The 16,030-nt window shown below is 34.4% G+C and overlaps 1 protein-coding gene across 1 annotated transcript; it reads left to right on the forward strand.

Annotated features, from left to right (window-relative positions):
* Positions 1–772: 772 nt before the first annotated feature.
* LOC113331115 (CLAVATA3/ESR (CLE)-related protein TDIF-like) lies at positions 773–2,295 on the forward strand. Its single transcript, XM_026577874.1, has 2 exons — positions 773–1,442; positions 2,133–2,295. Exons 1-2 carry the CDS (start codon positions 1,114–1,116, stop codon positions 2,170–2,172), a joined length of 369 nt encoding a protein of 122 aa, XP_026433659.1. The 5' UTR covers positions 773–1,113; the 3' UTR covers positions 2,173–2,295.
* Positions 2,296–16,030: the final 13,735 nt, after the last annotated feature.

A 16,030-nucleotide genomic window follows, 5' to 3' on the forward strand; every position in this document is an offset into this window, starting at 1 on the left:
CCACCACCATCACTGCCACCATCACCACCACCATCACCGCCACTATCACCATCGCTTCCACCACCACCACCACCGCCACTTTCACCATTGCTGCCACCACCAATACCACCGCACCACCACCACCACCTCCTGAATCCTAAATCCTAAATCCCAAACCCTGAACCCTAAGCCATGAACCCTGAATTTTAAACACTGAACCCTGAATTATGAACAATGTACCCTGAAGTGCAATTACGACTACTTAACTCTCTCTGACGGAAAATCTAACGGAATGGGACATTTCAATCTTTTACCTAACGTCTGGGACATTTTCACAACCTTGGAATCCATTTTGGTATATTTTGCCACTTAATCCATTGGGTAACTCTCCTTAACAATCATGCTAGTTGTAGTCCTATCATCCTTTCATGTACGTTGCAATCCTTGTGAAGCTTAACTTTACTACATTTAGTCGTAACAATCTTGCTAATTTACTATATGCAGATGCAGTTTACAACTTTACTCCATGTTTACATGCGGTAACCATCTTTCAGAAAAACAAAAGCCATACGGTAACCCAATTTATAAACAACAATGAATATAGGAGATGAGTAGGTAGGTGGGTAAAAACAAAAAGGAACGTGCTAGTGGGGACAAGACCGAACATGGCATGGAACCAAAGGGTTCTTTAACTTTATGATTAGTAGTAATGTTGGGAGTATGGACCCAAATATAAATCATAAGATAAGAAGTGTACATCAAATATATATACATATATGGAGGTTCCCTCCAAGTCACTTTTAAAACCCTAGTAGTTTATAGGAGCTTTCTTTTTTATTCTTTCTTTTGTTCCATACTTCCAATACTAGCTGCTCTTCCATCTTCAAAGAGTTATCCTACAGAGTAATAGAATCATAAAAAAAACAAAGAAAGTTAACCCTGCAATATAACCCAAGCTAGTGTGCTAATAGATATATGCCTTGCAACTTCCCCTATAATCTCTAAATACTTACCTTTGCTAGTACGTACTCTTCTTTGCCTAGCTTTTTAGCTAGTACGTACTCTTCTTTGCCTTCATTTGCTGATCTTGCACTTCAACTTAACGTGGTTCAGAGGATAGAAGAAACCAAAAACATGATGGATAGTAATCGCGATGAAGTAGTAGTGTCAAGAACGACGAAATCATTGATGATGAGAGTTCTTGTGTTAGTGAGCTTTGTGGGGTTTTTGATTATTGTTAACGAGGTTACTGTTATACCAAGTAGTACTAGTGAAGAACGGATGCCATTGTCGTCGTCAAGAACAACGGAAACAACGAGAACAAGTATATCAGCATCATCATCCTTAGGAAATAGTAATGGAAGACATAGTAGTAAACCTACTGCTACTCCTCGTGTTGATAAGAGAAGTTACATGTCGAGCGAAAGAAGAGTTCCTAATGGTCCTGATCCCATTCATAACAGGTACGTACAGCTATTTAGACACTGCCTCCAGCTTATATTCTATTAACACCGATCAATTGGAAGATTTTGTTGTTTTTTCTTTTCTTTTTTTTTTCTTGAAGATTTTGTTTGTTGATTGGAGCCGAAAACAAGTACAGTTGAAAATTATTTTTCTAATTATAGATTAGCATCAATAATTACTCTTAATTAATTTTTAAGTGGGAAAATTATCATGTTTTGTATCTGCTTCTTTCCTATTGATTAGGATATATACTTAAATAACTCTTAAACAGACCACAGAAAAACATCATTAAAACCCGTCTCCTTAACTAAATTAACTAATAATTTTTGTTATGATTTTGCAATGAAGCAGTTTTGGAGGAATCATCAAGAATTTTTTGATTACTGAGAAATCTTTGTTTAATCTTACTTTCATAAAATGGTGCATGGGATTAACAATATTAATAATTACGTTGGTAATACGACAGTATGAGCATATATTCGACATGACATGCATGGTAGCCGAACATTCTTTTGATGTCGGCTTCGAATAATATAATATACTAATTTTAACAGAAAAAGAAAAAGTAAAAGAAAAAAGAAAAAGCATTTTCGAAAATTGTTTTTTTCCTTAAATGTAAGTAGCATAATCACTTTTACTAAGTAGTAGTGTAATCACTTTTTACTAACTGTTTTCTTTTTTGTTTTCAGGAGAGCAAGGAAGTCCAAAGAACCACCAGGCCGAGCTTAGTTAGGCTTTCAAATTTAAAATCCTTATAGTATTAATAGAGTTTTGAAAATGCTATTCATTGAATTTTGTGAAAAAAATTGATGTGATTTGATTGATTACAATGTAGTGTTGATAATTTGGATTTATGTATAAACCAGCAAAGACTCGAATCTTTGAGACAATTAATATATAATAAACCCAAAATTACAAAAGGGTTCACAACTTTCATTGAGATTGTTATATGGGTCGTTAAATTTCACGAAATTATACAATTCATGTAAAACACAATAATAATCTCCTAAAATAATCCACGAAATTATACGGTTCATGGAAATATGGTAACCCTCCCAGGCAAATTTGCTTATTCTCTTGCACAATTACTGGAATCTTGAGTATATGATGAGACAGCCTTTGGAGACACTCTTTCACCACTTTGGCATTTCATGTCCCTCTCGGGCACAATCTCTTTATCTATCTTTTACATGTAAAGAACAAATAAGCAGTAGCTAGATACTATAAGAAAAGGAAAATGGAACCAAAAAGAGAACCTATTTGAGAGAGACTATTGCATATTGTAATAACAATCTGTCTATAGCTCAATCGATCAGTCAATCATCTTTGTCTGCTTTTAAGTTTTCATTTCACGAATTATGCTTCTTTATTTAGTGCTTTAATGTTCAAAAACTAAAGCACTAATGTTAAAGATTATGCATGGGTATCTGTTGTTGTGTTTGATTGATTCTTTTTGGGTTTTCGGTTTTGGTCCATTCAAACTTCAAAAATTAACTCAAAAGAGAAGATTCTTCTGCTTCTACTCTATATGTTTAACAGAGAAATAGTACTCTTCTTCCCTTTCAAAAAATAAAGTAGTACTCTTAAAAACAAAGATTAATACCTCCAGAGTGAAAAACAAAGTTCTCACATTTAGCTTTACTTTAGCAAAAATCCTTCTTTTACTTTCATTTAGCTTCTTTTCTTTGTGGTTTAGATTTGGATTAAACCAAGAAACAAAGACTGGTCTAAAGTTAGGTGGGAGATTCAAAACTAGAGTTCTTCAAAGAAATAAAACTTTTTATGTTGCATGGAGACAAGGGCCTGCCATGCTTATGCATCTGTTTTTGAAGTGCACCAATCTTTGAATCCCTGAAAAGATGGTACTACACTAGTACACTACTTGTATTACTAAACTATATACGTCGTGGTTTACACATTGCAAACCTGGTGTGCTTATTGTATATTGAATCATGATTATAGTAATGATCATTGTTTTTACTAAGGTATTGTGCTTCCTTGGCACTACGGAAATGAAATTTGACTCAAAGCCCACACAAAGAACAAAAAGTCAGCCCATATTAAGAATGATTAGGGACCATGGTTTTTTTTGAGGGGACCATGGTTTTATTAGGCCACTTTCCCTGTAGTGATAAGGGGTGTTCTAAAACGTTGAAATGACTAACCTATTTTTAACCTAATTTAATTTAAAACCAACCTAATAACCACATATATATATATAACCACCACCACCCACCACCGCCGATTACCACCACCACCTCCTCCGATTATCACCACCACCAACCACCGATTACCACCACCACCGCCGATTACCACCAGCACCACCTCCGATTATCACCACCACCAACCACTGATTACCACCACCTCCTCCTCCGACCACCACCACCACCGCCTATTTAAGAAATGTAACAACATCAATGCAATCACAATTAAGTTCGGTTACATAATAATTTTATCGAGTATAAAAGACGCCAGCCGCAACCTGATTCTGCCATGGGACCATTCCGGAGGTATTTTCCAACAAACCCTTCGCTTTAATTTGATTTTGATTGCTTCAATCGAATAGAAATCATCAAAATAGGGTTTTAATAGGAGTTACAGATCCATGTTCGGTTAGGTCGATTTTCCAAAAAACCCTAGTTTACTAACCGAACTTCTTGAAAATGAAGAACACGAAGAACAGTTCGGTTCTATTGGATTTAAAACTAAGTCACCGAACTTTCTGTTCGGTTGTTTCGCAAAAAAATTTAAAATTACAAAGTAACCGAACTCCACCCTTAAAACCGAAAAAAAAAAAACAAATCCAGTCTAACCGAACTGTGTTGTTGTGGCCACTATGTTGAGTTCCAAAATAACCGAACTTAGCCAATAGAGTTCGGTTTGTTCGCAAAAAATTTTAAAACTACAAAGTAACCGAACTTAGCCAATAGATGCTGGAACTTCACATTTTTGTTTGTTTGTTAAGTTCGGTAACTTCACAATTTTATCGCAAAAACCGAACTCAGAGTTCGGTTGGTTAGCTGTTAGGTTCAAGTTTGCGAAAGAACCGAACTTTGTAAACTTATATACTCTTATATTACGTAAAGTTCGGCTAGATCAAAAGTGAATGCAGTTTGCGAACCAACCGAACTTTGTACACCAAAGTTCGGTTAGTTGAGAACCAACCGAACATAACGCTGTAACTCCTAGAAATTATTAGAGAGTTCGGTAACCTGCGTGTTTGGAATAAGTAACTGAACTACACTTTCAGATGAGTTCGGTTACTTGTTCATCTCACGGGGCAATCCGAACTACAGCTTCAGATGAGTTCGGTTACTTGTTCTTCATATAAAGTAACCGAACTGTTCAAAATCCAGTTCAAATCCGGATCGTTTTGAAGATTAACAAATATTCTAGGAGAGGATGGAGATGAAGAATCAGATGAGTTTTCATCATTTGAATACTCAAACTTAGTGAATTGGAAAAAAAATTATTTTCCATGTTTTTCTCCTTCTTCTTCTCTAACTCTACTCTCTCAATAGTTCTACTCAACTAATAATAAATCCATCTTTTAATTTAATCTCACTAATTGTTTTTAACTAATCATTCACTAATCATAACCTAAAATTAATTAAGAGGGTATGTTAGGTATTAAACAAATAACTAGATATGGGGTGACCTAGAATTACTTCTAATGCCTTTACCCAAAATAAAACCATGGTACCCCCAAAAAAACCATGGTCCCCAAAAAATCGTTCCATATTAAAGCCTAACTTATTTTTGTAATGGGCCATATATCTAGATTGCGTGTGTAACATGTAGTGGCTGAAATTTTTCTAGAACCATTTTTTAGGGACCATGGTTTTTTTTTGGAGACCATGATCTTATTAGGCCAACCTCCCTATACTTATAAGGGGTGTCCTAAAGTTAGGTAAATACACATTTACCCTTTACTTTAATTTAAATTAAAACTAACTTACTATATAAATCTAATCATATACATCTATTTTAAATGAATTTATTAACCAAAATCAAAATCAAAAACAAAAACAGGAGGTGAATCGAAATTTTTTAGTTTTGAAAAAAAATTATTCTCTTCTTCTTCTCTCTTTCCTTGACGTTCCTCGTTCGATTGAAAAACCCATCAATCTTTTTAATTCGTTCTTTGATTGAGAAAATTGAGTAGAAATCATCAAAATATGGTTTAAATGGAAGTTAAAGTGGAATGTTTGGTTAGGAATAGTTTTAAAAAAACTAGTTTTGTAACCGAACATTCTGAAACCAAGAACACGAAGAACACTTCGGTTATCATGAATTTTATTTTTCGTAACTGAACTCTGAGTTCGGTTGGTTCGCAAAAAATAGTCTTAACCGAACTCCTCATTGAAAACCAATATATTGTGTTCGGTTGGTCCCCAAAAAATTCTAAAACTAGTTAGTAACCGAACTCTACCCATAATACAAAAAAAAAATGTAACCAAACTGTTTTATTTTTCCCACTATGTTGAGTTATGATTTAACCGAACTTTGCCTACTCTGTTCAGTTGGTTCGCAAAAATTTCTAAAACTATCTAGTAACCGAACTCTACCTATATTACAAAAAGAAAAAAAAGTGCAATGTAACCGAACTGTGCTATTTTGGCTACTATGTTGGGTTTCAATTTAACCGAACTTATCCCACTATGTTCGGTTTGTTCGCAAAAAATATTAACAGACCGAACTCCTCACTAATTGCATACATGTAGAGTTTGGTTAGATATGTTGTTGGGATAAAGTTTGCGAACCAACCGAACATTACTCTGTAAATCCTATAAACAAAGTTCGGTAAAATGTATGTTAACCGAACGACTAAAAACCTCCATTAAAGAGCGAGTCCGGTAACTTGCGTGTTTGAAAAAAGTAACCGAACTACACTTTCAGATGAGTTCAGTAACCTGTTCTTCACATAAGGTAACCGAACAATCCCAAATCTACTCTAAAAATTTATTGTTGTTTGAAAATTTGGAGCAATTCGACCAACATTATCTAAGTTTGAAGCATACCTGAGTGTCCAAATACTCTTCCTCCGGTTGTGGTTGGTAAAATCCATTGTTTTTCATGTTTTCCTTCTTCATCTTCTCTAACTTTACTTTCTCAATAATTCTACCTCTTTTTAAAAAAACCATCTGATTTTTTAATCTTACTACTTATTTTACTTAATCATTTTACTAATCATTACACTAACTATTATTAACACTAACTAATCATTATTCAAAATTAATCAGGAGGGTAATTTAGGTATTAGTATAATTATCTAGATAAGGGGTGACCTAGATTTACTTCTAATGTCTTACCCAAAATAAAACCATGGTCCCCAAAAAACGGTTCTTTTTCTAGGGGTGATCATGGGTCGATATGGGCGGGTTTCAACTTATCCGTAACTAATCCAATTTATTACGGATTTCAAATTTGATATCCGCATCCAATGGATGCACGCAGATTGTCCAACAATTTTTTTTTGTAATTAATGTTTATGACAGAGAAATAAACGTAACAACTTTATGGATCGTCTGTAAGACTACATTATTTAAGGGTTTAAAAGTGATTTAAATGTAATGCTTTGAAGTTACCCAAAATTGAAAGAAGAAAAACCCGACCTTTGAATAATATGTTACTCCCTCTGTTTCAAAAACACCGTCCTCTATTCTGTTTTAGTCAGTTTCAAAATTGTGTTCAGCTTCTGTTTATAGTCGTATTTCTTCAATGAACTCTCTATTATAGCCTCTAATTTTTTATATTCATAAATGCATATTAATGGGACCTAATCTAAAATATTAAAGAAATTTGTACAATTAAGGAAACAAATACATTCTTCATTCCTTTTAAAAGAAAATATATTTGGCTCCAAAAATTAAATTCCCTAAACAGTTTATACTCCATAAATTTGATAACTTTTACTTTTCCTTTTTTATTTCTTATTTACAATCCTCTTAACAATTTTAAGCATTTTTAATACTTGCATTTTTATTAACATAAAATAGGTAAATAATTAAGGGTAGTCAAGTAAAGTATTATGCTCCCCTTAATATGTTGAAAAATTCAAAGCGGACTGTATATTTAAAACGGAGGGAGTATTGGTGTACTTTAGGATCAAGTATGGCCAACTATATATATTAGTCATTTATCTTCTAAGATCAACAAAGTATGACATGAAAGGAATACCTCATTTGACGAAAAACAAATATACTAGCCTCATGGTTGTACTGAAAGAGTTTGGTAAAAGATGTATGTTTAATTTCTTGTGGTTGGTCAAGCAAGATATATGAAGAGTGCGGTTAGTGAGAGATGGGGTGTTGTAGTGATTGTACCACATTTGGATTGGTTGGTTCTCTTAAGCTAACGAGTCCGGATGTCTAACGGATTTTTAAAATTGTATCTGGACCCAATTCGTAATCTGTTAGATTTCAAAATTTTCATCTGCATCCAAATCATTAGCAAACGATCTGGACATCCTCCAACAAAAATATGGTTGGCCAAGGTCGAATCTGCGGATTCCAGGCCTAATGCTCACTCTTACATGTACGTGCCACAAACTACAAACACAGATCCTACATGTATATGACTGCTTAAGTGTGATATCTGTTAGGCTCATGCAAGCAAAAAAAAACTATGGGAGACAGGGGTGAAGCTAGATAGTAGGGATGTAAAGATGAAATAAAGAAATTCTTCTAAGGATACCAAATTTTAAAATAGTAAAATGCCAAAATTTTAAAAAGTTAACATAAAATGGGCTTGGGAGCCAGCTGGGTTGTATACATGCAAGCTACAAAACGACGCAAGACAGAGTTGGAGCTAGGATCATAGCCAAGATGGGTAGATGTAAGGAAGATATTGTTGCCAAAGTTGCACAACCAAAGAATAAAATACCAAAATTTATAGGAATTAACACTAAATGGGCTTGGAAGCCAACTTCCCACCCATGTCATAGGCCGGCTCCACCATTGACGTGAGAAGAAACACTAACTCTGTATCTCCGGCAAATGATTCCTCAAGTTGGAATCCTTGCGTTGTTACATTTGTACATATGCTAGATTTGTGCAGCCACCCCCAACTATTAAAACATACAATATTTTTATTTTTCTGAAAGTGTTTTTAAATTGGAAAATTTGTTGGTTGGTCCTAGGTCCAAATAATTATTTATAGTAGGGTCCATCCGGAATAATAACTTAGCCTAGGGTTCATATTTGTTTAAAATATGGAAAAGACATATACAACCCCTGCTCCAAACGTGTGAGTAGTATCTCATCGTTCTATTGGGAAAAAACTCAACGTACTTTTACGAACTACAGAGGAAAGCAAGAAAACAAATCCAACCTAACCCTAGGTTTCTTCTATTGATCGATCAAAAAGGAATAGAAACGGGAACAAAAATCATCGAAACATGCATCAACTATTGATTTATCAAAAATGAGTAAGAAACAAAAACGAGAATCATCAAAATCTATATCGATGGTGAAGAAATCATATGAAATCATCAAAAACTAGACGAAGAATCATTCGCTTGAAGATATGTTCAGTTTCCAATTCTTGCAGGAATTTCTCGACTAAGACGATTATGAGAAAGAATCAACCCTTGCAAGTTCTTCTACTCTGTAATCCCCAAAGAAATTTCACCCGTGAACTGATTGTGAGAAACATCAAGCAAATCAAGCCCCAACTTATCTGATGGTTTAGAAATTACACTTTGGTATATGACCTGATATCTCATAGAAACTCAAGGGTTGATAATACTGATTTATAGCCATGTCATCCTGTTTTTGCGTTCTCAAATTTATTTTACAATATATGATCCAACAGTACGTATATGATGTGATGTCACTGTATATCGACTGCACCAAAAAGAAATTAGGTAGGTTTTGACATTTTCAACGGTAGGCACACATTGGCACATATCCCCTATACTGAAGAAAAAGAAGTTATCGGTACATATATCGGATATACTGAGAAAAATTGTACGTACATAACAGTTATACTGAAAAATGTAGCTACATATTAGCTATACTGGAAAAATTGTAGGTACATATTAGCTGTACTGAAAAAAGTAGGTCTTATTTAGTAAATTTGGGTTAAAAATTTGGATTTTGAGTTGATGGTATGAATAATAAGGAAAGAACAAAAGTTTTTTCTTTTTCACATTATCATCAACGTAATCCATGACTATTGTATGAGAGTGGGCGACCTTGGAACGAAACAAAAAAAAATTTTAAAAGGGAAATCGGCAAAGAAGACACCCTTTCTTTCCGTTCATCCCTTTCGACTGCTATACAAAACATTTGGCTAGTATTCAAATATAAAAGCTAACAAGACCTATTTTCTCTCCCTTTCCCTCTCTATATCTCCCACTGATAAATGAGATCATTCAGTTTACTTGTATAGTTGGGCATTTGAGGACCAAAAATAAACAAGATACAAAAGATAATGTTCCCCACAGGTCAGTCACCAAGTGTAGTTGGTCTGCACAAAACACTCCAAACTCCTGGTAATGCAGTATGAGAGTCACAAGCTTCCATCATCTGCATAGATCCCATTTCTTTAGATCAGTCTCACATTCGCTTTCTCTCTTCAACTAAAAATATAACAGGCTTGTTCATGTTACAAATACAGAGAGGGCATATCCTTTCTTAAACTTGTATCCTTCCTCTTGTATCGGCATTCAGGTCCCTTCTAAAATGAAATAGAGGAAGATGGTTATCTTAAGCACAAACATGCGGTACATTACATGCACCAAAAAATGTTAACCTGAAAATCAAAATAATTGGTCATTTTTATCCATCTGTGATACGTACACTTTAATACTTCCATCTTGCATGGAAGGCGGCAAAATAAAATGAATTTTATAGAATATATGGTATATGTACTGTGGTTTTTGTACAGTACATCATTTATGCACTGTGGTTTTCCCATGGTACATGATTTATGTACAATTTTTTACACAAAAAAATCCATTTATGGCCAGAGTTCCCCCATCTAAGTGACTAAATGAGCTCATAACAATATCAAGTTTCCTGTGATTTCCCTCTATTATGTTAGATTCTAAACAAACCTGTGTATGAAGGCTTCGCCAAATAAGAATTTAGTACACATTGACCTACTGCTACTTCATTTTTAGATCCGCGTAGAAGGTATCTGTGCAGGAGCTACTGGGATTATCTCTCCATACAAGAAACATCATAAACATCTTCAACCTCAGAAAGCGTACATACAAGAAAGAAAGTTCAATTGATATTATAGCTAAGAAATTTATTTATTACCTCTCATTATTGGACTTGAATTCCAGCAAAATTAACATACATTTTAGATAGCATTTTAAATTAACATAATGTGGAAGACAACAAAATAGTCAAGTGGCAAATACAATAGGAACAAATGGAAATTGATTTTTAAGAGTACGTCATTTATGTACTATGAAAAATTCTTATTCCCCGATTCATAGAATGCAAGCAAATCTACAAAATTTCATAGTAACATTATTGGTATGTTCAGACAACATAACCTATGCGTAATGCAAAGAAAGGAAATTATTCCTTTCACAACGGTCAGTACATATTAGCGACAATCATACTTCTATTGGATTTTAAACATCATAACAGGGATTGCATTCGAAAAGACAATTAATTCCATCTAAAACCTTTGCATAATGCTAAGATAACAATTCTTCCTTTCACAATTGTGTCAGTACATATTTGCTATACTCATATTTCAGTGGATTTTAACTATCATAACAGGGATAGCATTTGAAAAGATAACAAATTCCATCTAACACCTATGCATAATGCGGCACAAACACAAATCAGGCTGATGTAAATTTCATTTTGGAAAATGGTGCACTTGTCTTCACAGCAGAGAGATGAGTCTGTAGTAAATCATGGTGTATTGTAATTTACACAATAAGAGAGGATAAACTTACGTATCTTGTAGACGTTTGCTTTAGATCTCTTGTTTGTTTATCAACTGCTTGTAAAGTCTAGTAGCACCGCCACCTTTTGAGTACAAAATGAACAACACCATCAACACCATTAACGAAACATAATAGAAATTAAAATTTTAAGTGAAGTCGTGGCGAAGATCTCAAAGATCTAATTTAACAAAACCAAAAATTACCAAAAATCAAAAAATAAACTCAGGATAATCCTCTGGATTAGAAGCACTACTGTCAGCTAAATCATTGACAAGGACCACTACTCGGCCATTGGTTTAAACTACTCCTGATAGTAATAAAATCTGGCGAGAAATAACACAGTACCTGCGTATGAAAGCTTCGCCATATATAAAGTTAGGAAGTACAAAGTACATCGTTTATGCAACGATTTTCTCTTGAGTGTAGCGTTTATAACCTGAGAAATAGCACAATATAGCAATTTTACATAGATTTTTTAGCAGTGCAGCGCATACACACTGGGATTTTGTCAGCGATGCATCATATATACACCCTGACTTTTCAGCAGTGCAACATATATATACATTGTGTCTTTTTGGCAGTGCAGTGTATATACTCTGTGACTATCGAATGTAAGCTAAACGAGGTTTAGGATTGTGGTAACATTGGCATTAACATATGCACAAGGTTAAACTAAAATGATTAAATCTAGTAACAAAAAATAAACACAAAACAAATTCAGAATGCAAGGTTACCAAACCACCAAATTGCATTGACAAATAACGCAGCACAACGTTTATACACTGAATTTTCCTGAAGTGCAGCGCTTATAGACTGACATTTTCTGAAGTGTGGCCTTTATACCCTGAGAAAATAACATTGTACATCGTTTATACACTGATTTTTATGAAGTGCAGCGATTATACACTGACAAAATTACTTGACAACCACATTTCGATGATACTAATCGACCATCTGCAATGGCTACATGTGCACAAGTAACCATTTTGATAGTCAAAAACGTATTAATTCACTAATTTTGTATCATTATCTTAATACTGAGAAGTGAGAAGTCTCAGTTTACGAAATATATACTCACCAAGATCCAAAAAGAGTAGAGCAACGTTGCATTCAGTATGATACTAGTTCATTATTTCCAATCTATAACATACATACACAATTTGTAGTTTCAAAACTACAATAAATATAAAGTCAATTCATTTTCCAGTCTATAAAAGATGTACTCAATTCATTTCCAGTCAATTCATCAAATATCCTGCATAATCAAAATCCAGTCTATAGAAGATGTACCTAATTTCTCGACAATACATCAAATATACACTCAATTCATTCAGTTCTTTTTAAGGGAAAAAAGGCCTCTATTCATTATGTACATCAACAGATAACATCCCTGTTAAGCTTTTATATGTTTATAACTACAAAAATCATCCTTGAATAAACCCAATCCACACCAATTACTAAATAATCTAAACAATTTTCGTTCTCTAATGAACACATGAACTGCTCAATAAACAAATTCCATTACCAAACCAAACAGATCATCAGAAATGCAAACCAATTAATAGATCAACAATCAAACATTCAAAATTAGATCTATACTACTGTAACTAATAGATCTAACACAATAATCACCCAAATTTCAGCAAGAACCTACGAAAACAAACTATTACAAAAAAATAAAAAACTCGATTAATGAAGAAGAAGACTGAAAATGTTAAACCCTAAAGAAAAATTAAAAATCTCACCATTTTTTTGGGGTGTTAGAAAGGATCAATCGAAGGAAATAAAGAGGAGTAAATTTAGGGAATAAAATCTTGCTTGCAGAATCTGATCAAATCGATCAAAGACCTTGAATCTTCATCGCCAATCGCCAGAGCTTTCCTAACCGAGAGAGAAAATGAAACAAATGATTTAGGATTTGGTTTTGTTATTGATGTATATCAAGGTTGTTTTCGGTATTTTAAAATATGTCACAGTGTGGTTGGACCAGTGGATAAAACTTTGGGTCTAAAATTTTAATTTGTTATAGAAATGGACCACCGATTAATGGACTCCTAATGGGTGAACCTTCCATTAACTAGAACCACAATAATAGTACCCATTGGTAATTCCTACTTTTAAATTTCTATGGGGAACAATCCCCTTAAAATCTAGTGTTTGGCCCAACCGACTGTTTTGTCCCACCTAGAGTTTCATTCCATCTTCCACTTTGCTAGAATTGTTATGCACCTAACAGGTGTTGATATTTCTGAAAAAAATTGGGCGAATGAAAATTAATATTTCATGTTATTGTAAGCACCAATGTACACAAAGATAACTTCAACAGTGTTACCATTGTAATTGCTAGAAAGTTAACAACTACACCTCAAGTAGAGATAAGCTCACTACTAATTTAAAACACAAATAAAGAGACATGAGAGATATAACTTGCGCGTCATTGATAGAACCTTCAAAATAAGGTGTGATCTCTCGGATTTCCATCTCTTGGCTTTAATGCAAACATTACATATTTATTAGGCTTAAGGACGCACCTCCTCAATGATTTGGTGCTCATCAAGACGTTCTTATTCTTATGTTACGTACATTCTAAAGAAACTAGATTTTGTGCCCGTGCTACGCCCGGGAAGTTTCTCAAACTTGGTTAACCAATTCAATCAAAAATACAAACTACAAATAAAATGCATCATTGTCTCTTTCTTTGAACCATATTTTTTATTTGGTAAAGGTCGGCTTCGCCTCGTCTCGTCCCGATATGATTTGGTAAAGCTCGGCTTCGCCTCGCCCCATTCCGATTTGATTTGGTAAAGCTCGGCTTCGCCTCGCCCCAGTCCCGATTTGATTTGGTAAAGCTAGGCTTCGCCTCTCCCCATTCCGATTTGATTTGGTAAAGCTCGGCTTCGCCCCGCCTCGCCCCAGTCCCGATTTGATTTGGTAAAGCTCGGCTTCGCCTCGCCCCATTCCGATTTGATTTGGTAAAGCTCGGCTTCGCCTCGCCCCAGTCCCGATTTGATTTGGTAAAGCTTGGCTACGCCTCGCCTCGCCCAGCCCCATTTGATTTGGTAAAGCTCGGCTTTGCCTCGTCCCGTTAGGATTTTAAAATCGATGCATTAAACCATTGATTTGGCTCACATTTTTGATTTGGCGTGGCTCACATTTATGTATAAACAAATTACAAATATTACATCCACGCTATATGTGGCTCAGAACATAAAGATGGCATCAATGATAATCAAATACTTCGAATTTTTGTTTACGTGTATTCAGTCTACTACTTATGCAACTATCTTAGATAGTGTCGGCTATATCCTTTTCTAAACATAAAAATTTCTAAAGTACGTAATACAAAAAGAAAGGGGACAAAAATCACAAACTGAAAGAAAACAAAAAAATCCATTTTTATAACTCAAAAGAAGATGTAAACCCAATCGTTAAATGGGCATCAAGTTTACAATGAAACACCGTAACTTACAATTAAAGATTTAGCCTTCCAAGTAGCATAGAAAGGGTCTTCAAAGTTTATTATTACATTCCTTCCCGTGAACAACATAAGGGTGAAAAAGTTTTAGAAGAGTATATGTCCTGTAAAATTAAGAAGAGTAGCAATTGATCCGTCTTTTGTAATCCAATCGAAAGGAAAAAAATATTTTCCCAAAGTTATCTTAGTTCGCAAGCTCTATTCAACTTACTATGTGGATTCTAGAATAACTCATACTAAATACATCCTCCAGCCAACTGGTTTGAAACCAAACCATAAATTTTTTGCTGTAGAACTGATCTCCCAGTTCAATCGGAACAAACACAAAAAGGTTAACACTGTAAACTGAATAAATTATCCTTCGTAGACATCTAGCCAATACAATGTTACACGTCGTTATAATTGTTGGTTGGCTAATTTTTGTTGTACAGCAAATTCGTCAAACTTAACCTTATCTGAGCAGGTTCTGAAAAGAAGCAATCTTAACATTTTAAAACCATACCAAGTCTAACATTTGTCTTTAGCTCTTTCCCAAGGATTTTCACTCTTCCGGTGCTTGAAGTCACATAATAACCCTGACCTCGACTCACCTCTAACTTTTTCCTCACTCAATTGCACTGTCGCTTTCACAATTGAGTAATCAAACAAAAAATGTGGGCACTAAAACATAAATTGTGCACATACTTCAAGCATCAGAAGAGGTAGCCTAAGATAAAGTAGTAAGGATGATAAGAATGAACCATTAAGTCAATTGTTGTCAGCAATACCTGGAGTATATGTGAAAAATTACCTGCAAAGATGGCGTCCCTTGTATAAGGTCGTTAACCTTGTGTCTGCCGTTGTCACTATAATTCTCATAACTCTGTTTTGACGTCTTACCTTATTTATATCGACTTACTATAGTAAAAACTAATTGACCTTATGCATGATTATGTCTAATTACCATCAAGAGGAAAACCAATAAAAGTTGGAAGTTGTTTTAAGCAATAAAAGATTCTGACCAATAGATGCTAGGGGTTCTTCAGTTATTACTACTACACACATTATGTGTTCGTATACTAAATTTCCTAAGGACTTTGTATGAACAACTGCCACTGGTCAAGATATATGGAAAAATTCAAAGAGGAAGATCATTATATGCATGTACTTAAACTTCTAATGTGCCATAATATGCATGACCACATATCTGAAAGAAG

This window comes from Papaver somniferum, unplaced genomic scaffold (genome assembly GCF_003573695.1).
Source record: "Papaver somniferum cultivar HN1 unplaced genomic scaffold, ASM357369v1 unplaced-scaffold_125, whole genome shotgun sequence".
NCBI classification, from domain to species: domain Eukaryota; kingdom Viridiplantae; phylum Streptophyta; class Magnoliopsida; order Ranunculales; family Papaveraceae; genus Papaver; species Papaver somniferum.